This window comes from Gorilla gorilla, chromosome 1 (genome assembly GCF_029281585.2).
Source record: "Gorilla gorilla gorilla isolate KB3781 chromosome 1, NHGRI_mGorGor1-v2.1_pri, whole genome shotgun sequence".
NCBI classification, from domain to species: Eukaryota; Metazoa; Chordata; class Mammalia; order Primates; family Hominidae; genus Gorilla; species Gorilla gorilla.
This window is the reverse complement of record NC_073224.2, coordinates 211,447,545-211,474,931: the sequence shown is the minus strand read 5'-3', so window position 1 is coordinate 211,474,931 and position 27,387 is coordinate 211,447,545. Positions and strand designations below refer to the sequence as shown.

Below are 27,387 nucleotides of genomic sequence, written 5' to 3'. Positions count from 1 at the left end.
TGAGCCGAGATCACGCCACTGCACTCCAGCCTGGGCAACAGAGTGAGACTCCATCTCAAAAATAATAATAATAATACTGTATTGTACACTTAAAAATCTGTTCAAAAGGTAGATCTCATAGTAAGTGTTATCACTATAAAATAAGATTGAAATTTAAAAAAACACACACAATAAGAGACCACCACGAGTACACTAGGATGGCTAAAGTTATGCAATTTAAAAGACTGACAAGGCCGGGTGTGGTGGCTCACCCCTGTAATCCCAGCACTTTGGGAGGCCGAGGCAGGCGGATCACCTGAGGTTGGGAGTTCGAGACCAGCCTGATCAACATGGAGAAACTTCATCTCTTCTAAAAATACAAAATTAGCTGGGCGTGGTAGCACATGCCTGTAATCCCAGCTACTTGGGAGGCTGAGGCAGGAGAATCACTTGAACCGGGGAGGCAGAGGTTACAGTGAGCCAAGATCGGGCCACTGCACTCCAGCTTGGGCAACAGTGCAAAACTCTGTCTCAAAAAGAAAGGAAAGGAAATAAATATAGGAGTGATATGTTCATTCTTGCAATTGTGATGATGATTTCACAGGTGATACATGGCAAAAGTGGCCAAATTGTACATGTTAAATATGTACACAGTTGTACATATTTACAGTATTATTGTATGTCAGTTATATCGTATTAAAGCTGGGTTTTTTTTGTTTGTTTGTTTGTTTTTTTCCGAAGAACATTTAAAAAGGAAGGCCCAGGCCAGGCATGGTGGCTCATGCCTGTAATCCCAACACTTTGGGAGGCTGAGGTAGGAGGATCACTTAACGTCTGGAGTTCAAGACCAGCCTGACCAACATGGTGAAACCCCATCTCTATTAAACGTTAGCTGGGCCTAGTGGTACATGCCTGTAGTCTCAGCTACTCAAGAGGCTGAGGCAGGGCAATCACTTGAACCCAGGAGGCTGAGGTTGCAGTGAGCCAAGGTGGCACCAGTGCACTCCAGCCTGGGCAACAGAGTGAGACTCTGTCTCCAAAAAAAAAACAGGAAGGTCCAGCTGGGCGTGGTGGCTAACATCTCTAATTCCAGCCCTTTGGGAGGCTGAGCTGGGGGAATCACTTGAGCCCAGGAATTTGAGACCAGCCTGGGCAATATGGCAAAACTCCATCACTACCAAAAATAAAAAAATTAGCCAGCCCAGTCTCTAAATAAATAAATACATACACATACATACGTACTTTTTAAAAAATTAAAATGGGGTGGGGCACAGTGGCTCATGCCTGTAATCCTAGGACTTTGGGAGGCCGAGGCGGGCGGATCACAAGGTCAGGAGATTGAGACCATCCTGGCTAACACGGTGAAACGCCATCTCTACTAAAACTACAAGAACTTAGCTGGGCATGGTGTCATGCGCCTATAGTCCCAGCTACTCGGGAGGCTGAGGCAGGAGAATCGCTTGAACCTGGGAGGCGGAGGTTGCAGTGAGCCGAGATCAAGCCACTGTATTCCAGCCTGGGCGGCAGAGCAAGATTCTGCCTAAAAATAAATAAAAATAAAATAAAAATAAATAAATAAAATGGAAGGTCCTTGAGGTAGGAGGATCATTTGAGCCTAGGAGGTGGAGCTGCAGTGAGCTGTGATCACACCACTGCACTCTAGCCTGGGTACAGAGTGAGACCCTGACACACACACACACAAAAGGAAGGTCTTGTTCAGAAAGAAAAGTTGTATATAGAATGGGACTGGAAGTTCCTTATGCAAGCAACAGAAGAGTTGAAAATTTTGCAAGTACTAGCTAATTAGCCCAAATACTGTCTGAGAAGTATAAATTAAAAGTAAGAAATGAATAACTTTCTGATTCCAAAAATGACAAATTGTAGTTTTTTGTTGGTTTTTTGTTTTTTTTTTTTTTTGAGATGGAATCTCACTCTGTCGCCCAAGCAGGAGTGCAGTAGCATGAGCTTCAGCTCACTGCAACCTCCATCTCCCAGGTTCAAGTATTCTCCTGCCTCAGCCTCCCGAGTAGCTGGGACTACAGGAGCACGCCACAACATCCGGCTAATTTTTGTATTTTTCAGTAGAGACGGGGTTTCACCATGTTGGCCAGGCTGGTTTTGAGTTACTGACCTCAGGTGATCCACCTGCTTCGGCTTCCCAAAGTGCTGGGGATTACATGCATGAGCCACCACACCTGGCTAACAAATTGTTATTGGTGAATAACATCTCAGAACTGTGATGAGGTGAGATAACTTTATCAAATGCTTCACAGAGAAGACTGAGATTTAAATCATAGAATTATAGAATATCACACAGAAAGAGACAAACTTAAATTCCAGTGGTTCCTAAACCACTGATTTAAAAACCTAGCTGGGCACGGCCAGGCGTGGTGGCTCACGCCTGTAATCCCAGCACTTTGGGAGGCCGAGGCAGGCGGATCACAAGGTCAGGGGATTGAGACCATCCTGGCTAACACGGTGAAACCCTGTCTCTACTAAAAATACAAAAAATTAGCCAGGCGTGGTGGCAGGCGCCTGTAGTCCCAGCTACTTGGAAGGCTGAGGCAGGAGAATGTCATGAACCCGGGAGGCGGAGCTTGCAGTGAGCCGAGATTGCACCACTGCACTCCAGCCTAGGTGACAGAGCAAGACTCCATCTCAAAAATAACCTAGCCGGGCATAATGGCTTGCGCCTATAATCCCAGCAGTTTGGGGGGCCAAGGCAGGAAGATAGCTGGAGCCCAGGAGTTCAAGACTATCCTGGGCAACAGAGTGAGACCCTCATCTCTATTTTCAAAAAATTGTAAAAAAAAAAATCTAAAGAGGGACATCTGAGTCATAGAAGACGTTTTGTGAAAAAAAAAATCTATATATAGATATATGTAATTTCATTTTTCATCCTGATTTTCTGAATCAGAATTTCTGTTAACGTTTCTTGGGAATCTGTGTTTTCTAAAAAGTCTCTAATGCTTCTGAAGGAGCAAATTTGTTTAGGAGCCACCAGTTCGGTCCAAACCTTCGCTTCACAGATGAGGACACTCAAGGTCTAACTGAACTTTTTTGTGCTAATAGCTCTTATCAAGGTCTAGAACTAGAATCCTGGCCACTTGTTTGCATATACAGTTCCTTTTTATAATGTGATATCTGTGTTAACACTTTTAATGTGAAATTGTTTTATAAACAATCATAAATAAATGAAATATATCAGTTTGAAAATTTGTTGATTTCTTACTTATATAGGGGCTAATATATACTGTGACCAAAAAAACTTTATAAACAAGATTGGGAGGTTTAACATAAACATTACCTTTATTTATCTCATTTTTAGGCGACTGAGTCAAAGACCAACACCAGAAGAACTAGAACAACGCAATATATTGCAACGTGAGTCCAGTTATGGAAATAAAGTTGTATAGATTTTCTTTGTATGTTTCTTTAATATACATAAAAGAAAAAAGAAGCATTTGCTACAAGGGCTAAGGGAGAGTGTTCCAGCCAGGCAAGGACTATTTATTTCCCCATGAAGGAACAGAGCTTACCAAGCTTCCTTTGGAAGATGCTATTATGGTATTGTTTAGTGTGCTGTGATACTCTAGAAAGCTTTGTTTCAGTGCTCTCACCGTATCCTGGAACTGCCTTGGGCATTTGGGAGGCTTTGACAGTATATGGGAGATGTGCCCAATTTTTCTGTTTTCAGGGAGCTAAGGAGGTAGCTGTGCATATGGAGACCTTCCTATTCTAGAATGTGAGGGCTGGGGCCCAAAGCAAGTCCCAAATGCAGCAGCTTTTCTCTTGGTTTAATCCCTTAAGACTTTCTTACCTCTGTAGTTACCAAATGGGACCATATATTTAATTTGCTGTCTGTGTACATAATTAATTTCCTGAAATAGCATTCTAATCTAGTACATATTTCATTTGTTTTTCCAGAATATAGAGTGAAATTTGGCCTTAAAAGTCTCCTCACTGAGAAGGTTTGGGCTTCCTTAGGGCTATTTGTGAGCATGTTCAGTCTGACCAATCCATCCCCTGTTCTCTCAGCACTACTTGGGTATACACAACTTAATAACTTAGTAAATTTTCTAGTGTGGGAGCCCTTATAATGTATCACACAAAACTCAGTGTGATCACCATTGTCCATTCTTAGCAGTTACTCTTGAGCAAGAATCTGCAGGCTTTTCCTTAAAGCATACATAGTAAACATTTTGGGTTTTGCAGGCCAAAAAGCAAATGAACAACTATACGTAATAGGTACTTACAAAACCATTTAAAAATGTGAAGACTATTCTTAGTTCATGGGCAGGAAAAATACAGGCAACTGGCGAGATGTGGTGCCATAGTTTGCTGACTCTTGCTCTTAAGTACTTGTATCGTTGACAAGAAAATTGTTTTGTTTAGCCATCCCCAAAGTTAGTATTTTATTCTGATTTGGGCCTATAAGAAATATCTGGGCCGAGGCGAGTGGATCACAAGGTCAGGAGATCGAGACCATCCTGGCTAACACGGTGAAACCCCGTCTCTACTAAAAATACAAAAAAATTAGCTGGGCATGGTGGCGGGCGCCTGTAGTCCCAGCTACTCGGGAGGCTGAGGCAGGAGAATGGCGTGAACCCGGGAAGCGGAGCTTGCAGTGAGCCGAGATTGCGCCACTGCACTCCAGCATGGGCGACAAAGCAAGACTCCATCTCAAAAAAAAAAAAAGAGAAAAAAAAAGAAATATCTGGGCTGGGCACGGTGGCTCATGCCTGTAATCCCAGCACTTTGGAAGGCCGAGGCGGGTGGATCACCTGAGGTCAGGAGTTTGAGACCAGCCTGACCAATATGATGAAACTCTGTCTCTACTAAAAATACAAAAATCAGCTGTGCATGGCATGTGCCTGTAATCCCAGCTACTCAGGAGGCTGAGACAGGAGAATCGCTTGAACTCGGGAGGCCGAGGTTGCAGTGAGCCAAGATTGTACCATTGCACTCCAGCCTGGGCAACAAGAGCAAAACTCCGTCTCAAAAAAAAAAACAAAAAAGAAATATCTGTAATGTAATTACTAAAACGTTTGATATGCAAATTGTCATTTGTGAGTAATATTCCTTCCTTCTGATTGTCAACTGTAGCTAAAAATGAAGCTGATCGTCAGGCAGAAAAACGAGAAATTAAACGTCGGCTCACTAGAAAGGTACTACTGCCTGTGTGTTCAGTTAACTATATGTGTTATATTTGGATGGCCTATTTGATTGGAAATGAATTTGCAGCTGGGCACAGTGGCTTGTGCCTGTAATCCCAGCACTTTGGAAGGCCATGGCAGGAGGATTGCTTGAGCCCAGGAGTTCAAGACCAGCCTGGGGAAAACAGTGAAACCTTGTGTCTACATTAAAAAAAAAAAAGAAGAAAGAAAAGAAAAAGAAAAAAATGAATTTGCAGCCTGGGCAACATGGCAAGACCCCACCTCTACAAAAAAATATATATATTAGCCAGGCATGGTGGTATGCGCCTGTAATATCAGCTACTTGGGAGGCTGAGGTAGGATCATTTGAGCTTGGGAGGTTGAGGCTGCAGTGAGCTGTGATTGTGCCACTGCACTCCAGCCTGGGTGACAGGGCAAGACCCTGTCTCAAAAAAAAACAAAACAAAAAACCACCTGATAACCATAATCACTGGGGGGTGGGACCTCCAGGGATCAATAGTGTCTAAAGCTCCCCCAGGTGATTCCAATGAAGATTGAAGCACTGGGTTAGAGGCAATTTGAATGCATGATTGATGCCTAATTATTGGCTTGGTGAACTAAGAGGCTCCGTTTCCTTCAGCTCAGTCAAAGGCCAACTGTCGCTGAACTCCTTGCCAGGAAGATTCTGAGGTTTAATGAATATGTAGAGGTAACAGATGCTCAAGATTATGACCGGCGAGCCGACAAACCTTGGACCAAACTGACCCCTGCTGACAAGGTACCTGGAAAGCACTCTCTTGCTTTTTTTCTCTTTCTCTTTTTCTCTTTATTTGGAGGATCCAAGATACTAACTAGAAGGGGTAACCATAAACAAAACTTCTAGTTTTAATATAATATTAAATTTCAAATCAAGATACAAAATGCCAAGTTGAACAAGTCAAAACGTTATACTAACTCAGTATGTTTTGGTAACTCCACCACCAATACTGAAAGAAAGAAAATCCCTGCTATCTCACAGAGTAAAAATTCTGGAAGGAATAAATACATTTTAAACAGTGGTTGTTTGGTTAGAGGGAGTTTGGGCTATATATTTTAGTAATTACCAATATTTCATTTTTATAATGCTGTGAAAAACTATAAAAGCTGGCCAGGCGTGGTGGCTTATGCCTGTAATCCTAGCACTTTGGGAGGCCAATGCAGAGGGATCACTCGAGGTAAGGAGTTCGAGACCAGCCTGGCCAACATGGCGAAACCCCATCTCTACTAAAAATACAAAAATTAGCTGGGTGTGATGGCATGCACCTGTAATACCAGCTACTTGGGAGGCTGAAGCAGGAGAATTGCTTAAACCTAGGAGGTGGAGGTTGCAGTGAGCCAAGATCATGCCAGTGCACTCCAGCCTGGGCAGCAGAGTGAGACTCCACCTCAAAAATAAAAATTAAAAATTAAAATTAAAAAAAAAAACAAAACTAGCCAGGTGCAGTGGCTCACACCTGTAATCCCAGCACTTTGGGAGGCCGAAGCAGGTACATCTCTTGAGGTCAGGAGTTCAAGACCAGCCTGGCCAACATGGTGAAACCCTGTCTGTACTAAAAATACAAAATAGCCGGGCGTGGTAGTGCGCACCTGTAAGCCCAGCTATTCGGGAGGCTGAGGCAGGAGAATCGCCTGAACCCAGGAGCTGAAGGTTGCAGTGAGCTGAGATTGCACCACTGCACTCCAGCCTCAGCAACAGAGCGAGATTCCATCTCAGGAAAAAACAAAAACAAAATTATAAAAGCTACAATATATCTTTCAAGATTTTCAAGTATTTTGATTAAACTAAAAATTTTAGGTTTATTATGAGACAGATGGGTATCATTGTGTTGACCTGGTGTCTGGGTTGCCTGTGAGGGGTTGCAGTGACTTACAAAGTTAAACACAGTACAGAAAAATGACAAGTTACACTGCTGTGCAAAGCAGCCAGAAGAAGCTGAAACATTTTTGTCTCTACTCCACAGGCTGCCATAAGAAAAGAATTAAATGAATTTAAAAGCTCCGAGATGGAGGTTCATGAAGAGAGCAAACATTTTACACGGTAAGACCCAAAAGACCCAATCATATATGTGCTAGGTAGAGTTTTCCAAAAAATTGTTCAGATATGAAGGGCTCTAATGACATCAGTAAAAAGGAAAACACTCAGTGGTGATTGCAAGACTGCATTCAAAGGGATGAAAAGTAAGAAGCAATAGTAAATGCCTAGGCCAGGTGCGGTGGCTCACACCTGTAATCCCAGTACTTTGGGAGGCTGAGGCAGGTGGATTACCTGAGGTCAGGAGTTTGAGACCAGCCGGACCAACATGGCGAAACCCCATCTCTACTAAAAATACAAAAATTAGCTGGGCCTGGTAGCAGGCGCCTGTAATCCCAACTATTAGGGAGGATGATGCGGGAGAATCACTTGAACCCGGGAGATGGAGGTTGTAGTGAGCTGAGATCACGCCATTGCACTCCAGCCTGGGTAACAAGAGCAAAACTCCATCTCAAAAAAAATAAATAAATAAGTAAATGCGTATTCTGATTATGGCATTTCATGTATATTATTTAATCCTTGTAATAAACATGCAAGATGTGTTAACATCCCCATTTTATCACTGAGGAAATGGAGGCTCACAATGGTTAAGTAACTTGGTTGACTTGCTAGTAAATTGCAGAACCAGGATTCGGAGAAAGAAATCAATGACTTCAAGGATGTGAGGTGCTCTCTTCCTTGTACCTTACTCTCTCAGGTTATAAATGAGGAGACTGTGCTAAGTTAGACAAGATCTTGCCCTCTCTGGTTTCAGTTCTGCCTAGCACAGTTGATCTTACCAACTTAATGTATAAACAACATTTTAATTAGCTGTCTTCATGAAACAAGCCAAGAAATCCAACAAAGCCAACAAGCCAACAAATCAAGTGTTTTGATTTGGAATTACGGTTGTGATTAAGGACCCACCCATATCCAAAGAATCAGCTAGCCACAAATGGAAGTATCTTTACATGATTTTTAGAACATTTACAAAAAGAGGCAAATGAGGCTGAGTGCAGTGGTTCATGCCTGTAATCTCGACACTTTGAGTGGCTGAGGCGGGAGGATCGCTTGAGCACAGGAGTTTGACACCAGCTTGAGCAACATAGTAAGACTCCATCCCTACAAAAAAAAAAAAAAAATCTATTTTTTGATTTAGGCAGGGGCCTGGCGCAGTGGTACACACCTGTAATCCTAGTACTTTGGGAGGCCGAGGTGGGAGGATCACTTTGAGACCAGCCTGGGAAACATAGTGAGCCCCATCTCTACAAAAAATAAACTTAAAAAAAAAATTAGCGAGGTGCAGCCAGGCACAGTGGCTCACACCTGTAATCCCAGCACTTTGGGAGGCCGAGGCAGGTGGATCACGAGGTCAGGAGATCGAGACCATCCTGGCTAACATGGTGAAACCCCCTCTCTACTAAAAATACAAAAAATTAGCTGGGCATGGTGGCAGGTGCCTGTAGTCCCAGCTACTCAGGAGGCTGAGGCAGAATTGCTTGAACCTGGGAGGCGGAGCTTGCAGTGAGCTGAGATCACACCACTGCACTCCAGCCTGGGTGACAGAGCGAGACTCCGTCTCAAAAAAAAAAAAAAAAAAATAGCCAGAAGGTGCAGTGGCACGCTCCTGTAGTCCAGCTACTCGGGAGGCTGAGGTAGGAAATTCACTTGAGCCTGGGAAATTGAGGCAGCAGTGATCCATGGTCACACCACTGCACTGAAGCCTGGACAACAAAGTAAGATGCCATTGCTAAAAAGAACAGTTTTTGCTAAAGGAAAGAGTTATAGAGAATGTGACATTTACGCTAGATCTTAAGGTATATAAAAAAAATTAATCTGAACAGAAAGGAAGGAAAGAACCTTGTAAGCAAAAGGACCAGTATAGGCTGGGCGCAGTGGCTCACACCTGTAATCCCAGCACTTTGGGAGGCTGAGGCAGGTGGATCACTTGAGGCCAGTTGGAGACCAGCCTGGCCAACATGGTGAAACCCTGTCTCTACTAAAAATACAAAAATTAGCCGGGCATGGTGGCATGCCTGTAGTCCCAGATACTTGGGAGGCTGAAGCAGGAGAATCACTGGAACCCCGGAAGCAGAGGTTGCAGTGAGCCGAGATCGCGCAACTGCGCTCCAACCTGGGCAACAGAGCAAGACTGTCTCTCAAAAAAAGAAAAAGAAGGACCAACTTAAGCAAGACGATGGGAGAGAGGAAAACACATGGTGTTTCTGGATAACAGAAAATGTAGCTGGATCAGAGGATGTTTGGGGCAGTGTGGTGAAAATAAACTAGAAAATGGGTTGCAGTCCCTCGCAATGCTTTGACTGTTATGCTAGGATGTTGGAACCATTGGCAGTTCATAAGCAGGAAATTCTGTGTATTTCAGAACAAGCTCTGATGCAAACAACGAAGATGATATGGAAGGATGAAGAGACTAACAGCAAGGAAAACAGGAAGTGTCTGAAATAATCATAGTGAGCATAGTGGTAGCTCACACCAGAGATAGTGAGAATGCAAAGGTGATAGATTTGTAAGACATTTCAAGCATAGAATCAACAAGATGTGGCAATTTGTTGGATTCCAGAGATGAAATAAAGGAGTAGTCAAAATGACTCTGATATTTTTAACTTGTATTTTTTGAGGTCTTTGAAGGTGATAAGTTTAGCTGAACAGTTTAGTTTATTCAACAAATACTGAGCACCTACCACATGATAGGTATAGTGCTAGGTCCTTGGGCTACAGCAGGAAATAAGATAAAGTCTCTGTCCTCAATGAGGCTTTATTCTTTTTTTTCTTTTTTTAATAGAGATGGGGTCTCACTATGTTTCCCAGGCTGGTCTTGAATTCCTGGCCTCAAGTGATCCTCCCATCTTGGCCTCCCAAAGTGTTGGGATTACAAGTGTGAGCCACTATGCCTGGCCAAGCTTTTATTCTAAAAGAAGAAGGCAGACAATGAACAAGCTAGAAAATAAATTGCATGTGTTTAGTTTGAGGAGCCTATGACACATGGAGATACCTAGAAGACCATTAGATATGCAGCCTAGAATCCAGAAAGAAAGCAAAGTCTCAAGATACAAATGAAAGAAGATAGTGGACCTTTAGGAGGGATTTTTTTTTTTTTTTTTTTTTTTTTTGAGACAAGGTCTCACTCTGTCACCCAAGCTGGAGTGCAGTGGCATGATCGTGGCTCACTGCAGCCTCAACCTCTCATGTTCAAGCCATCCTCCCACCTCAGCCTCCTCAGTAGCTGTGACTACAGGCACAGGCCACCACACCTGGCTAACTTTTTGATCATTTGTAGAGACAGGGTCTCCGTATGTTGCCCAGGCTGCTCTCAAACTCCTGGTCTCAAATGATCTTCTCACCTTGGCCTCCCAAAGTGTTGGGATTGATTACAGGCATGAGCCACTGTGACTGGCCAAGGAAAGTTGTTTTTTATTTAAAGGGTAGACAGAGGAAAATGAACCAAGACAGCATACTGAGAAAGATCAATGGAAGAAGAGAGAAAATTACGGAAAAGATAGTGTTACAGAAGCCAAGAGAAGAGTTCTTTTTTTTTTTTTTTTTTTGAGACGGAGTCTCGCTGTGTCACCCAGACTGGAGTGCAGTGGCGCGATCTCGGCTCACTGCGAACTTCGCCTCCCAGGTTCACGCCATTCTCCTGCCTCAGCCTCCCGAGTAGCTGGGACTACACGTGCGCGCCACCACACCCAGCTAATTTTTTGTATTTTTAGTAGAGACAGGGTTTCACCATGTTAGCCAGGATGGTCTCAATCTCCTGACCTCATGATCCGCCCGCCTCAGCCTCCCAAAGTGCTGGGATTACAGGTGTGAACCATCGCGCCCAGCCAAGAAGAGTTTTAAGAAGGAAGCAGATGAGGAGTATCAGATGCAACAGAAATGTCAGGTAGAATTAGAGCAGAGGAAAGGCAGTGTTAATTAGGTATAACATTTCATTACTACTGATACATTAATAGCAAAGCAATGTACATCATGTGGTAACTTGTCTCTTTTTTAATCTCTTTTAGCTACCATCGTCCATGATGCCAAAGGTTGAGAGAGGAACTCAACATGGCTGCTTTGATGCTTCCTTCTCCAAAGTGACATATGGAGGGAACTTTAGCACTTCCCAGCACAGCCAGAATTGTGTCCTCTGGGATCTTCTGAGGTGGACAGCACTTTGAATGTAGCATTTCACTGGAACAGAGTCTCATGTGCTGCACCAGGGGCAAAACAACACTTTGTCAGTGCTTTTGAACCTTTCAATATTGTAGCATGCTTGAGGAGTTTTTCCCTTACTGGCCACCAAAGTTCTGAACCACTTGCAGGTTCCAAGTTTTACTGGCTGCACCACACCCCTTCCCCTAGATGACTGCCTGTGCAGAGACACAGTTTGCACCATTAGCCTTACCTGCCCTGCCCTGATTGTGAGACCCAAATGTGTAGGCTGTAAATTCCAGCCATCAAATCCAATTCCTGGTGGGGAAAACCTTCTGGAGACCCCCAACCTTCTGATAAAAGAGTCTCTACCTCCAGGGAAAGCCTTCTTACCACACTGGCATATCAGATGAAAGCATTGCACTGTACCTCTCGTAACACAGCAATACAGTCCTCTTGAGGCACTCAAGCCTGAGAGGAAGCTCAGGATCTGACATGTTCTTCCTTTTCCTCACAAGTCATCATGATTTTTTATTTTAAAATAATCTGGAAGTAATGGTAACTTAGTTTTTCCTGAACTCCAACCAGAATCCAAGTTGGTTAGATGAGGCCAGGCGCGGTGGCTCACGCCTGTAATCCCAGCACTTTGGGAGGCCGAGGTGGGTGGATCACCTGAGGTCAGGAGTTCAAGACCACCCTGGCCAACATGGTGAAACCCCATCTCTACTAAAAATACAAAAATTAGCCAGGTGTGGTGGCGCCTGGTTGAGGCATGAGAATCGCTTGAACCCAGGAGGTGGAGGTTGCAGTGAGCCAAGATCATGCACACTGCACTCCAGCCTGGGCAACAAAGTGAGACTCTGTCTTAAAAAAAAAAAAAAAAAAAAAATCGGTTAGATGAGAAAGCATGAATATTTTCTATATACAAAAACAAGAAAGGCCTTTTGAGCCCCTGTGCTCAGGCCCACTCCCACACTGTGGAGTGTACTTTCATTTTCAATAAATCCCCTTATTCCTTCCTTGCAAAAAAAAAAAAAAAAAAAAAAAAAAGCCTTAGCCAGATTCAGTGGCTCACGCCTGTAATCCCAACACTTTGGGAGGCTGAGGCAGGTGGATCACCTGAGTTCAGGAGTTCAAGACCAGCCTAGCCAACATGGCAAAACCCTGTCTCTACTAAAAAGTAAAAAAATTAGCCGGGCATGGTGGCTTGTGCCTTGTAGTCCCAGCCACTGGGGAGGCTGAGGCGGGAGAATTGCTTGAACCTGGGAGGTGGAGATTGCAGTGAGCCGAGATCATGCCACTGCACTCCAGCCTGGGTGACAGAGCGAGACTCCATCTCAAAAAAAAAAAAAAAAAAAAGCCTTAATATTAATGCTAACGTGGCAGAAAACTAGTGGGTTACATTTTATAGGCTATTGTAGTTTTATTTACCAAATGATATTCTCTAAATCACTTCGACCAATAAATGTATTCTCCTCCTTAAAGCAGAGTTGTATCAACTCTGTGGGAGCATTTATGAGCTGTCAGTCCCCACACTTCCAGCCAGAATCACAATAAGGTCTGGCTGGGTGTGGGGTGCTGCATAGGAAAGGGTCTCTGGAGAAGCAAGAAGGGCACAATCATGGCCCACTGCTCCCCTCTTCTCAGTGCTCTTTGCCCTCTCCTGCTGCGTGCTTCCTCTTCACTCCAGTGCTGATCCTCCTGCTCTCTCTGGCAGCTTCCACCTCACCCGCCCCTCTTCCACACTATAACCAGTATGGTTGGTGCTGGGGCATTGACTCAGCCCCCCTGCTTTCTGCATTTGTAATAGATATTAATATGATTTCCTAAAACAGAAGATTTTGTTGCTTTCTTTGAACTTGTATTGAAAACCATACAGTCTCACTGTTTTGCTTTAATTCCTATCCACACTATAAATGGAAGAAAAAAAATTAATAGCTTCTGTTTAATCTGATGAACGTGGCTTTTTTTCCCTTCACTTTAATGTTCAAGAAGTTGTGGCTATTTCATAGATTTCTTCTGATTTATTCTGTGGGTCCCTGTTATCTGTTCTGTATGTAATCTTTCAGTAGATTTTCATCCGTTCATATCCACATTCTTATGTGGACTTGCTGAAGAAACAATATCAGTTCAAAACAAAACCTAGGCCAGGCATGGTGGTTCACGCCTGTAATCTCAGCACTTTGGGAAGCCAAGGCGGGCAGATAACGAGGTCAGGAGTTTGAGACCAGCCTGACCAACATGGTGAAACCCTGTCTCTACTAAAAATACAAAAATTAGCCTGGCGTGGTGGCACGCATCTGTAATCCCAACTACTCAGGACGCTGAGGCAGGAGAGTCGCTTGAACCCAGGAGGCGGAGGTTGCAGTGAGCCAAGATTGCACCACTGCACTCCAGCCTGGGCAACAGAGCGAGACTCCATCAAAAAAAAAAAAAAAAAAAGAAGGAAGGAAGGAAGGAAAGCAAGCTGAATCCACATCTCCTTGAAGTTTTTTTTGTTTTATTTTGTTTTTGAGACGGAATTTTGCTCTTGTTGCCCAGGCCGGAGTACAATGGTGCAATCTCAGCTCACTGCAACCTCCGCCTCCCGGGTTGAGGCGATTCTCCTACCTCAGCCTCCCAAGTAGCTGGGATTACAGGCGTGAGCCACCACGCCTGGCTAATTTTATATTTCTAGTAGAGATGAGGTTTCTCCATGTTGGTCAGGCTGGTCTCAAACTCCCGACCTCAGGTGATCCACCCACCTCAGCCTCCCAAAGTGGTGGGATTACAGGCATGAGCCACCGTGCCCAGCCTTCCTTGAACTTTTTTGTTTGGTTTTGATTTGTTTTGTTTTGTTTTGTTTTTGGAGATAGGGTCTCACTCTGTTACCCATGCTGGAGTGCAGTGGCACAATCTTGGCTCAGAGCAACCTCTGCCTCCCTGGCTCAAGCGATCCTCCCACTTCAGTCTAAGTTGCTGGGACTACAGGCACGTGCCACCAGGCCCAGCTAATTTTTGTGTTTTTTTAGAGATGAGGTTTTGCCATATTGCCCAGGCTCGTCTTGAACACCGGGGCTCAAGGAATCTGCCCATCTTTGCCTCCCAAAGTTCTGAGATGGCAGGTGTGAGTCATCATGCCCAGCGTCCTTGAAGTTTACTAACACTTGGGATAACTGAGGGAAAAGAAGTGACAATTCCACTCAGTCTATTAGAGGTCTGGATATAAGGTAGCCACACAATAACTCTAACTTGACTTCTAACCATTCTATCTTATTGACTTGGAGACTGTCTTCTGCCAGATTTTTTGTGGCTTGAGATGATATTTTCGAACCCTTCTTTCACTACCTTTCTTACCCTTTATGTGCCAAGCTTGAAACAGGATTTGATTTCCTGAGCTACTTGTTCGCCTTCTGTGCGTCACCAAGTAATCTGGTTCATCTTTCATCTCATTCATGTTATTTTCAAGTGAAACAAGACATTTTGGGGGTCAAGTCTCTTTGGGTGTTTGTTTTGTTTTTATGTATATAAAAATGGATTTTGTGTTCCCTTTCCATGTAAGTACCAACTTATATGGAAACTCACAATCATAATGTAAAGAAGAAATGAAAGCCTGGTGTATTGTACTTCAAGATGCCTCCCTGATGTATAGAATCTCCTTGTAAAATAAATAATTGCATTGTATATCAGTCTTCCCATCAATATTAATTATTAAATATTTTAGAATTTTAAAATACCAACTATACTATTCTGGTGTGAGGTATTTTCTTTTACATTACACTCTATCCCAAAAGATTAAATCCAGCTTAAAAATGATATGTAAGCCAGGCGCAGTGGCTCACACCTGTAATCCCAGCACTTTGGGAGGACAAGGCAGGCGGATCACCTGAGGTCAGGACTTTGAGACCAGCCTGACCAACAGGGAGAAACCCCATCTCTACTAAAAATACAAAATTAGCTAGGCATGGTGACACATGCCTGTAATCCCAGCTACTTGGGAGGCTGAGGCAGGAGAATCACTTGAACCCAAGAGGCGGAGGTTGCAGTGAGCTGAGATCGCGCCACTGCACTCCAGCCTGGGCAACAAGAGCAAAACTCCGTCTCAAAAAAAAAAAAAGAATTTATATTAACCACATATAATTGGACCCCCAAGATGACATCACAAAAGGACACTTAGTACTTTTTCTTTTTTTTTTCCCCAGGACGGAGTCTTGCTCTGTCACCCAGGCTGGAGTGCAGTGGCATGATCTCGGCTCACTGCAACCTCTGTCTCCCGGATTCAAGCGATTCTCCTGCCTCAGCCTCCTGTGTAGCTGGGAGTACAGGCGTCTGCCACCACCCACGGCTAATTTTTTGTATTTTTAGTAGAGACGGGGTTTCACCATGTTGGCCAGGCTGGTCTGGAACTCCTGACTTCAGGTGATCCGCCTGCCTCAGCCTTCCAAAGTGCTAGGACTACAGACATGAGCCACTGCACCCAGCCCAGGACACTTAGTACTTCATGTTATCTTTTCCAGCAAGCAGCCCAGTTTCAGTCCAGGTGGCCTCAGCAATGACTCACTTCTATTTGTCACTTAAGAGACTGGCCTTGTTTAGTGCACCACCCTTTACCAAGAGTTAAAAGAAACCATGAGTCAGAACTCCTTGTGTCCACCTGCTTCCAGATTGTCCTTCTACTAGCCCTCCAAAGAAGCCTCAAATTGCTATTGCCCTTTTGAGATTAAATTGTCTCCAGAAAGCTGTTTTGAAGGTGAAGATTGCCCAGTGTTTGCCAAAACAATGAATGAATTTTGGGTCTCTGTGGATTTATATAACTGTACCCCAGGAAAAGGCAGGTCCAGCCCGGTGCAGTGATGCACACCTGTAGTCCCAGCAGCTTGGGAAGCTGAGGTGGAAGGATCACTTGAGCCCAGGAGTTCAATACCAGCCTGGGCAACATAGACCTTGTCTCTTGAAAAAAGAGGAGCAGGTCCAATGGACACTGAATAGGCAAAGGATGAAATAGTAAGCATAAAAAGATGACAATGTGCAACAAAGAAAATCCTATCCTTGAAGCCAAAACACAGCCAGCACCACTGTTTCAACGTTCTATTCCATTTCAGCCCTAGGAGGCATGAAGGGAAAACCAGGAATGACCAGCAACCCAGACCTCTTGCTCCATCTGTCATTTTGTGTGGATATTGTTAATTTCTTCCCCAAAGAATTTTGCCTGCTATGTAGAGCATAGAGGTCATCTGACAGGAACAAACAGCTTTAATGTTCCTTCATTTGGCACTGAGGACACACAGTCCTCAGTGAGGATTGTGGGAGGGGGAGCATTAAATAAATTATTTAATGTTTACCTCCTTCCTACCCTCACCCGCAACAGACACAATCTTCCCGTGACCCCAATTTCTCTTCAATCTATTACCCTCTCTCCTGCTTTTCCTATACTCCCTTCACACAATCTATTCCAATGTTAAACAACCCAAGTTCTCAGGCCAGGCAGCTGGGCTAAATGATTGACAGAGGAAGAACTAGTGATGGAGATGTAAACTGAACAGGCTTCTTGGCCTTGCTTCATAACCTCTGGTCTGTGCACATTGTTTTCCCTACCTAAGGCCATATTCACTCAGCTCATTAAAATCTAAACGAAATCCAAACCAATATGGCTTTCCTGTGGTCACCAGGGATTTCTCAGCCTTCGGTTATTGCACTTGGCTGCTTTGCAACATTTGGTGCTTTGGACAATGTCCTAGTCCTCAAAACTCTTCTTCCTTGGCTTCTGAGGCACCGCTGTCTTCTGGTTCTCCTTCCCTGACTGACCTTTCTCTGTGCTGCTGGCTTCTTCCTCGAACACCATTTAAATGCTGGGTTTTCGGCCAGGTGCGATGGTTCACGCCTGTAATCCCAGCACTTTGGGAGGCCAAGGCAGGTGGTTCACCTGAGGTCAGGAGTTCGAGACCAACCTGGCCAACATGGTGAAACCCCATCTCTACTAAAACTACAAAAAAATTAGCTGGGTGTGGTGGCATGTGCCTGTAGTCCCAGGTACTTGGGAGGCTGAGGCACGAGAATTGCTTGAACCCGGGAGGCAGAGGTTGCAGTGAGCCAAGATCACAACACTGCACTCCAGCCTGGGTGACACAGTGAGACTCCATCCAAAAATAAATGAATAAAATAAAATAAATGAATGCTGTGTTTTACTGGGTGTGGTGGCTCATGCCTGTGATCCCAGCACTTTTGGAGGCCAAGATTGGCAGATCGCTTCAGGCCAGGAGTTCAAGACCAGCCTGGGCAGTATAGTGAGACATCATCTCTACCAAAAATTTAAAAAATTAGCTGAGCATGGTGGTGCATGCCTCTAGTTCCCGTTACTCAGAAGAGGCTGAGGTGAGAGAATCGTTTCAGCCCTGGTGGTCCAGGCTGCAGTAGTCCTGATCACACCACTGCATTCCAACCTCAACAACAGAGCGAGATCTTGTCTCAAAATAAAATAAATGCTGGGGTTTCATGTCTTCCCATCACTCTCCTCATTCTTCCAAGACAACTTTAGCCACCACGCTAATTCTTACAACTTCTAAATATTTTATCACCAACTCAGATTTCTTACAGGAACCCCAACCCCATATATCTAATTGCTCTTTGGACTTATATACAACCAGATGTTACTCAGGTAACTCGTATATACTCCAATGTGGACATTACTCCTCCCCCACTGCCTGCATTTCCACTTATCAAGGCTAGAGACCATAGTATGTTCAGCCTCCTAAGCCTGAAACTCTGGTATCCTCAAGTTGTTCTCTTACCTTGCAATTCCAGTGGGACGACAAACCCTACATCAGAAATGGTTTTTTTTGTTTGTTTTTTTTTTTGAGATAGGTTCTTGCTCTGTTGCCCAGGCTGGAGTGCAGTGGCATGATCACGACTCACTGCAGCCTCCATCTCCTGGGCTCAGGTGATCCTCACACCTCATAAGTAGCTAGGATTACAGGAATGTGCCACTACACTCAGCTAACATTTTTTAAAAAATTTTGTAGGCCGGGGTCGGGCGCAGTGGCTCAAGCCTGTAATCCCAGCACTTTGGGAGGCCGAGGCAGGTGGATCATGAGGTCAGGGGTTCAAGACCAGCCTGACCAACATGCTGAAACCTCGTCTCTACTAAAAATACAAAAATTAGCTGGGCATGGTGGCGGGCGCCTGTAATCCCAGCTACTCAGGAGGCTGAGGCAGGAGAATTGCTTGAACCTGAGAGGCGGAGGTTGCAGTGAGCCGAGATCACGCCACTACACTCCAGCCTTGGGGACAGAGAGAGACTTCATCTCAAAAAAAAAAAAAAAAATTGTAGGCCGGGCACGGTGGCTCATGCCTGTAATCTCAGCACTTTGGAGGCAGAGGCGGGTGGATTGCTTGAGGTCAGGAGTTCGAGACCAGCCTGGCCAAAATGGTGAAACCCCGTCTTGCTAAAAATACAAAAATTAGCCAGGCACGGTGGCGGGCGCCTGTAATCCCAGCTACTGGCGAGGCCGAGGCAGGAGAATCGCTTGAACCCGGGAGGCGGGGGTTGCAGTGAGCGGAGACCGCGCCATTCCACTGTAGCCTGGGTGACAGAGCAAAACTCCATCTCAAAAAAAAAAGAAAGAGTATAGGGCAGTGCTTTTAATTACATTCATTCACACTGTTGTGCGATGGAGTTTTTTATTTTTTATTTTTATTTATTTTTATCCGCGCCAGGCCTGGAGTTTTTAAACTTTTATCTGATTCGTCTAGGAGCACTTTCATCTTATTTACCTTCATATTTATCAAATTATTTCTTTCACAGGTGACAGAGCAGATTCAATTCCTTTTGATAATCCGTATTTCTCTATATGTATTTTTTTTCCATTCTGCATTCTTATTATTCCAACGTTTTACTTATTTATTTATTTGGAGAGAGAGTTTCACTCTGTCGACCAGGATGGAATGCATCGGCGCGATCTCGGCTCACCGCAACCACCGCCTCCCAGGTTCAAACGATTCTCATGCTTCAGCCTCCCGAGTAGCTGGGACTGGAGGTGCGCGGCACCACGCCCGGCTTATGTTTTGTATTTTTTGTAGAGATGGGGTTTCGCCATGATGCCCAGGCCGGTCTCGAACTCCTGGCCTCAAGCGATCCGCCCCTCACGGCCTTCAGAGCTGCTGTAATCACAGGCGTGAGCCACCGCGTTCGACTCTTCCAAAAACTTTTTGGCCAGTTTATCTAAGGGCATATGCTACAGACTGAGTCCTGTGATTGCACAGAAGTAAACGTCCTCTGCAGCTACATACCTACAAACCTATTTCTGTAACGTACATTCCCCAGCAAGGTCCCGCGGGAAGGATCCAATACCGCGAGAGGCCTCCCAGCCAGGAAGGGGTGGGGCTCAATCTGCAGTAGATTCCCAGAAGCCTCAGTGAGTTTCTGATTCTCTAACTGCGCATGCTTCTGCGCACGCGCAATAGACATTCCAGCACTTCCGGGCACTTCGTAAGGTTTAAATAAGGATGCTTCGCGTTCGCTCTCCCTCTTGGAGACAGATTTGCAGTGGTCGCTTCTTCTCCTTGGTAAGTGTGATCAGATGCTTGCCACCGGAGTTGTGGGTCTGATGCTATAGATCAGTAGCCGAGCTTCCCTAGGAGGATCATATAGTATTTTATTTATTTACTTTTTTTTTTTTGAGACGGAGTCGGTTTGTCACGCAGGCTGGACTGCAGTACTCGCTGCAACCTCCGCCTGCCGGGTTCAAGCGATTCTCGTGCCTCAGCCTCTCCAGCAGCTGGGATTACAGGCACGTGCCACCACGCCCGGCCAATTTTTGTATTCTTAGTGGAGACGGGGTTTCGCTATGTTGGTCAGGCTGGTTTTGAACTCCTGATCTCCGGTGATCCACCACCCTCGGCCTTCCAAAGTGCTGGGATTACAGGCGTGAGCCACCGCGCCTGGCCGGAAATCATATAATTTAAAACTATATATGGGTGTCTCAGGCGGCATCCGTCCCAACTCTAAAGTACGCGTTAGACGGGCCTGGGCCAGAAGTGGGCCATGGAGACCTCGGGACCCGCAGGGCTGCCTCCCGACCCGGCAAGCCTCTGAAGGTGCACTGCCACCCCCACTGTTTATCTTACTGCCTCATAGTAGGCACATTGTCGTTCTCAGTAGAATTGAACAGTTTTATTCTGGATCCTCATTTGCCTTTAAGAATTTTCTCAATTTTTCTTTTTCTTTATTTGATCGCACCACTGCAACCTCCGCCTGCTGGGCTCAAGCAATTCTCCTGCCGCAGCCTCCCGAGTAGCTGGGACTACAGGCGTGTACCACCACGCCTGGCTTATTTTTGTATTTTTAGTAGAGACGGGATTTCACCATGTTGGCCAGGCTGGTCTCCAACTCCTGACCTTGTGGTCCGCCACGCCAGGCCGAAGATTTTCATAATTTGGAAGCATTACGTTTCGTAATTACGCTTTCTCGTATTTTTGTGATTTGTGTCATTTTTATTTTTATATTTTTAGGATTACAGGCGTGAGCCATCGTGCCTGGCCGATTGGGGGTAATTAACAAGTCCACGTGTTTCATTTGAATTTAGGATAGCTGGGCCTAATTGTTCTTTGCTTCTGCGGTGCCTTCCGCATAGTACTAACCGCCTATTGTAAAGTAATTAGAATAGCTGAATATGCATGTTACCAGTCTAGAAACCGATTTTTTTTAACACCCCACTGTGGACAGGGTGGAAACTCGTTTGCTTTCTTGTTTAAGATCTGTTGTAACATGAATGGATGAAATTGTTTCCTATTAGATTCTGTAAACTTACGCGTTACACTGATTGTCCAACGTGGATACACCCGGGAGGTCACTCTCCCCGGGCTCTGTCCAAGTGGCGTAGGGGAGCATAGGGCTCTGCCCCATGATGTACAGTCCCTTTCCACAACGTTGGAGATAAAGCTGGGCCTCGTGTCTGCGCCTGCATATTCCTACAGCTTCCCAGAGTCCTGTCGACAATTACTGGGGAGACAAACCATGCAGGAAACAGCCTTCTAGAGCACTGAATCCGGATTGAAGTCTTTTTTTTTGGAGAGTCGCTCTGTTGCCCAGGCTGGAGTGCAGTGGCGCACTCCACTGCCTCTGCCTCCCGGGTTCAAGTGATTATGCTAAGTGATTCTCCTGCCTCGGCCTCCTGAGTAGCTGGGATTACAGGCCCCCACCACCATGCCTGGCTAATTTTTGTATTTTTAGTAAAGACAGGGTTTCACCATGTTGGTCAGGCTGGTCTCAAACTCCTGACCTCGTGATCCGCCAGCCTCTGGCCTCCCAAAATGCTGGGATTACAGGCGTGAGCCACCACACCTGGCTGGATTGAAGTCTTAATACATGTTTTAAAAAATTGGCTAAAAAGTAGCCAGGCATGATGATAGGTAGCTGGAGGAAGGAGAATCGCTGGAGCCCAGGAGTGACCTATGATTGTGCCACTGTACTCCAACCCCAGGCGATAGCATGAGGCCCCTCGTTGAAAAAGTTTAGGGTTTTGCTGTACTAATAGATTAATATCTTGTTTTGCAGGATTTGTTAAGGATTCCAAGTAACTCTTATTTGGTAAGTAAATCTGCTAATTGTTTTTTGCTTATCAGCTCTTTGTCAATGATTTCTGTAATGGAAATAGGATTGAAGAGACTTTTATTGTAGTTGGTCAGGATTTACCTCTGAGGCATTTAATCATTCTCAGCGCAATAGCCAAATATCGACTTTGCTGCATTTTTGTAGGCATGTTGACATAACTTCAACATATGCTCTGTTCTGTAAAAATTGCTTTTTTTAGTCAGCTCATTAAAAGTGCAATGTAGTAAAAGTTGCCCTAGGGAACTGTAGGAAGCCTAATTGGTTTTATCTACATGTGTAGCCTGAGCTGAGAAAGATACTAGCCCTTGAAAATACTGTGGGTGATAGCAATATTGGATTTGTCAGTTACTCCAATTCCTCACTAATGAGCATTCCAACGTGGATACCCTGGGAGGTCACTCTCCCCAGGCTCTGTCCAAGTGGCATAGGGGAGCTTAGGGCTCTGCCCCATGATGTACAGTCCCTTTCCACAACGTTGAAGATGAAGCTGGGCCTCGTGTCTGCGCCTGCATATTCCTACAGCTTCCCAGAGTCCTGTGGACAATGACTGGGGAGACAAACCATGCAGGAAACATATCTAGTATACTAGATTTTAAGTTGAAGTAGGATCTTCAGGAGTCTAATCATTATTTCTTATCTTTTAGGAGAGAAGACGATCTGCACTTCGCATTTTGGCATTGACATTTAATTTTAGGGTCCTTTATATAGAAGGGAGAGTAGGTAAACTGATTTTTTTTTTAACAGGGAGGGTTTGACAATCTTTGGCAGACTTGGAGCAAAAGATTGAGGTGCATTTCATGCCTCCTTTTGAGAGTCTTGCTCTGTCGCTCAGGCTGTAGTGCAGTGGCGCAATCTTGGCTGCAACCTCAGCCTCCCAAGTAGCTGGGATTACAAATGTAAGCCACCACGCCCAGCCCTCATACCTCTTAAAAGGCGACCTGTTTTGCAGAAAGTCTGCTGTTTTGTACTAAAGGCTTTGGAATTTGGCATTTAGCTAGGGATGCATTCTTTCACCTCATTCATACTTTAAGAACCACATAAGTGACTCTGCTTGGCCAGAAGGCACACTGTTGGTGGTTATATTAAAAGTCCTTGAGTATTTTGCTTTTCATGATCTTGCTCAGTGCAACTTCCACCTCCCAGGTTCAGGCGATTCTCCTGCCTCAGCCTCCCAAGTAGCTGCGACTACAGGCCTGTAGCACCACACCTGGCTAATTTTTGTATTTTTAGTAGAGATGAGGTTTCACCATATTGGCCAGGCTGGTCTCAACTCCTGACCTCGTGATCCGCCCGCCTCAGCCTCCTAAAGTGCTGGGATTACAGCCGTGAGCCACCCTGCCCGGCCACTTTTGTATGATTTCTAATGTATTTGTAATTTACCTAACAAATTGCCTAATCTGTTATGTTAATGTATTTATGAATTAAAATAAATATGACTGCATGTTTGTGGTTCATTTTTGTGGAGGTGGCTGTGGTGACATCAGCCAAGAATCTGAATGGTACTGTTGAAGGAAACTAGCATGATAGCTTCAGTTCTAAAGGCCCTGAAACCTAGTCTCAGGTGGGTCCCCCTTGGGTTCACTTTATATTGGCAGTTTATTGGGAAAATGGATATTAGGTCCTGACCAATAGGACCGTAAGTCTGGGTTGAGTGCAAGATGAGTTGTTAGACCGATTCTTTAGCTTCCTGCAATGTAGTGGAGGAAAAATCGATGGTAGCAATGGGAGGTTGTATCCCTAGCTGTTGTTGTATGAGCCTCTACTACCTGGTGCACCTCCACCTGAAGATTGCCAGAATTGCTTGCCTCATGACGTGAGTCATAATGGAAACTTTGTCAAGCCCCCTGCACTGGCTGCCAACATAAATGTTCAGTACCCTGAAGGATGGGGACTGAAGGGGGATCATCTAGAAGGTAAAGTTACCTACTGGCATAGGGGAGGTGGGACAGCCGTTAAGCCATTTGGAACTTGATGGGGACAGGTTTGAGGGAGGTGGGTGAGATTGGAGTTTGGTGGACTGTAGAGCTTGCTTGTCAAAGTGTTGAGGGCAGGGTTGGTTTGAGAATGGAAGCTAGTTACTAGCTATGATTGTGGGGGAACACAGCTTGATTTTTCTTACAAGCTAAGAGGAGTGAGGCAGTGTTCAAGAGGGCATCTTAAATGCAGCCAGGCTTGATGGCTCACGCCCGTAATCCCAGCACTTAGGCTGAGGCAGGCGGATCACAACATCTAGAGATCCTGGCCAACGTGGTGAAACCCTGTCTGTACTAAAAATACAAAATAACTGGGCATGATGGTGTGCACCTGTAGGAGGCTGAGGCAGAATTGCTGGAACCCGGGAGATGGAGGTTGTACTGAGCTGAGACCTTGCCACTGCGCTCCAGCCTGGTGACAGTTAAGTCTCAAAAAAAAGGCATCTTCCTAAAGCAGTTGTATTTGTGCTTACCTGTGCCAGGCACTGTTCTAGGTAAGCACTTAACATATTAATGCTGAAGTGGGCTTTAATAACAGCATATTCCCATGGGGAAACCCAGGAACCAAAAGACTAATTGTCCAAGTCCACAACTAGAAGTGGCACCTCTGCAGAAACAAGCATCAAGTTCCCTGCTCAGGAAGAAGCCAGATGAGTCAGTCCCATTCGTCTGTGTATGCCCAGTCCCATCCGTGTCCTGCTGTAACTACATAGATCTCACCTGAGTAAAGTGGTTTTTTTCTGAACCAGTGGTTTTAGTATGTTTTCAATCCATATTCTCAGGTGGGTTTGGGTAACTGCAGTGCTGGGCAGGAAATGAATGAATTTCTATTGACTTGCAAGGTACAGGTGAAGCAAAGCTGTCAGTAGGTGTTCAGGTCCCACTCTGCTAAACTTCAGCTTGCAATACCCCTTTCTTAGACTTTCCAAACAGGCACTTCTGGCCTTGTTCTTTGTGTAGGCAGACAGTATTGGTTGCCTATCTTAGGAGTACTAGACTGTCTGGGTTTGAATCCTGATCCCACCACTTGCTGTTCATGAGATTTTGGGTGAGTTACTCAGCCCCTCTGCCTCAATTTCATGTTCACAAAATAAGAATGATAAACTACCTCATGGAGTTGTAGTAAGGACAAAGGAGTTGATATTTGTGAAAAGCTTAGGGTCTCTAGATGGAGTGCAGCAGCATGATCACTTATTAAATAACATTCTTTTGTGACTTCTCAGGAACCAAGGATACAGTATCCAATTTTTTGTTTGTTTTTGGTTTTTTTTTTTTTTTGAGAGGGAGTCTCGCTCTGTCGCCCAGGCTGGAGTGCAGTGGCACAATCTCAGCTCACTGCAAGCTCCGCCTCCCGGATTCACACCATTCTCCAGCCTCAGCCTCCCCAGCAGCTGGGACTACAGGTGCACGCTGCCACACCCGGCTAATTTTTTTGTATTTTTAGTAGAGAAGGGGTTTCACCATGTTAGCCAGGATGGTCTCGATCTCCTGACCTCGTGATCCGCCCGCCTCAGCCTCCCAAAGTGCTGGGTTTACATGCGTCAGCCACCATACCCAGCTTTTTTTTTTTTTGAGATCGAATCTCACTCTGTCTCCAGGAGGGAGTGTAATGGAGCCATCTTGGCTTGCTGCAACCTCCACCTCCCAGGTTCCAGCAATTCTCCCACCTCAGCCTCCCAAGTAGCTGGGATTACAGGCGCAAGCCACCATGCCCGGCTAATTTTTTTTGCATTTTTTAGTAGAGACGGGTTTCACCATGTTAGCCAGGCTGGTCTCGAACTCCTGACCTCAAGTGATCCACCTGCCTCAGCATCCCAAAGTGTTGGGATTACACGCGTAAGCCACTGCGCCTAGCCTCAAGCCTGATCTCTTTTTTTTTTTTTTTTTTTTTTTGAGATGGAGTCTTTGTCTCCCAGGCTGGAGTGCAGTGGCGTGATCTCGGCTCACTGCTACCTCTGCTTCCTGGGTTCAAGCGATTCTCCTGCCTCAACCTCCCAAGTAGCTGGGATTACAAGCGCCTGCACTGCACCCAGCTAATTTTTGTGTTTTTTTTTTTAGGTAGAGACAGGGTTTCGCCATGTTGGCCAGGCTGGTCTCAAAACTCCTGACCTCAGGTGATCCACCCGTCTTGGCCTCCCGAAGCACTGGGATTACAGGCATGAGCCACCACGCCCGGCAGAGCCTGATCTCTTAACCACTATCCTCACCTCCCCTTTCCCTAAGGATCCACAATGGCCTCACTGGCTCTTGAAGGCAGGCTGGCACCTTGATCATTCTTCATGGTCATTAGTATTCTGATCTGGTTATTTTCCATTTTATGTCCATCTAACCTACTTGGAGGATCCTCAAGAGACTGCATATGTAAACTCAGTACTTATTCTTGTACTGTGCTTGCCATATAGCAAGCACTGGCTGATTTAATTTTTCTGTGTTTTATTGATTTCTGTTTTTATCTTTATTATTTTCTTTACTCTGCTTATTTTGGGGTTAGTTTGCTCATCTATTCCTAGTTTCTTAAGCTAGTAGCTGAGCTCATTGATTGGAGACCTTTCTTTTTTTCTAATGTAGGCATTTAGTGCTATAAATTTCCTCCAGATACTGTTAACAACACACAAATTCTGGTATGTTTTGTTTTCATTTTAATTCATTTCAAAATATTTTTGAGTTCCTTTTCTATTTCTTCTTTGATCTATGGGCTACTTGAAACTGTATTATTGTTGTTGTATTAGTGTTGTTCAAATCTATCCTTGCTAGTTTCTTTTTCTTGGAGACGCAGTCTCCAAAGGCTGGAGTGCAGCGGCACAATCTTGGCTCACTGCAAGCTCCGCCTCCTGGGTTCACACCATTCTCCTGCCTCAGCCTCCCCAGAAGCTGGGACTACAGGTGCCTGCCACCACACCCTGCTAATTTTTTGTAGAGACGGGGTTTCACCATGGTCTCGATCTCCTGACCTTGTGATCCACGCGCCTCGGCCTCCCAAAGTGCTGGGATTACAGGTGTGAGCCACCGCGCCCAGCCTCTTTTTTTTTTTTTAGACAAGAGTCTCACTCTGTTGCCAAAGCCGGAGTGCAGTGGCACAATCTCAGCTCACTGCAACTTCTGCCTCCGGAGTAGCTGGAATTACATTCACGCACCACCACGCCCAGCTAATTTTTTTGTATTTTTAGTAGAGATGGGGTTTGCGCGGCTGAAGTGCAGTGATGCGATCTCAGCTCACTGCAACCTCTGCCTCCCAGGTTCAAGCAATTTTCATGCCTCAGCCTCTGGAGCAGCTGGTACTACAGCATGCACCACCACGCCTGGCTAATTTTTTTGTATTTTAGTAGAGATGGGGTTTCACCATGTTGCCCAGGCTGGTCTCAAACTCCTGAGCTCAGGCAGTCCGCCTGCCCTGACCTCCCAAAGTGCTAGAATTACAGGCATGAGCCACCGTGCCTGGCCTTATTTTAAAATTTTATTTCTTGTAGGTAACATGTTGGGTTTTTC

The 27,387-nt window shown here is 45.1% G+C and overlaps 2 protein-coding genes and 2 non-coding genes across 14 annotated transcripts in view; all 4 read left to right on the top strand.

The window, feature by feature from the left end:
- Positions 1-15,062, top strand: part of PHACTR4 (phosphatase and actin regulator 4) — a 120,399-nt gene extending 105,337 nt beyond the window's left edge. For all 11 annotated transcript variants that reach the window (XM_063701180.1, XM_063701187.1, XM_031009931.3 and 8 more), the window contains 5 exons: positions 3,308-3,363; positions 5,086-5,147; positions 5,776-5,913; positions 7,136-7,212; positions 11,211-15,062. In XM_063701180.1, the coding sequence (XP_063557250.1) occupies positions 3,308-3,363; positions 5,086-5,147; positions 5,776-5,913; positions 7,136-7,212; positions 11,211-11,226 (349 nt within the window). In that variant the 3' untranslated portion in view covers positions 11,227-15,062. The remainder of the gene's footprint in view (positions 1-3,307; positions 3,364-5,085; positions 5,148-5,775; positions 5,914-7,135; positions 7,213-11,210) is intronic.
- A 4,667-nt stretch (positions 15,063-19,729) lies between these two features.
- Positions 19,730-27,387, top strand: part of RCC1 (regulator of chromosome condensation 1) — a 33,098-nt gene continuing 25,440 nt past the window's right edge. The window contains exons 1-3 of the mRNA XM_063701177.1: positions 19,730-19,881; positions 21,872-21,904; positions 22,573-23,841. The gene's annotated coding sequence lies outside the window, so the exon portion shown is untranslated. The remainder of the gene's footprint in view (positions 19,882-21,871; positions 21,905-22,572; positions 23,842-27,387) is intronic.
- On the top strand, positions 21,142-21,346 carry LOC115932266 (small nucleolar RNA SNORA73 family). The gene has a single exon (XR_004068566.1). It is a non-coding gene; the product is annotated as a small nucleolar RNA SNORA73 family (small nucleolar RNA).
- LOC115932265 (small nucleolar RNA SNORA73 family) lies at positions 22,302-22,505 on the top strand. Its single transcript, XR_004068564.1, has one exon. It is a non-coding gene; the product is annotated as a small nucleolar RNA SNORA73 family (small nucleolar RNA).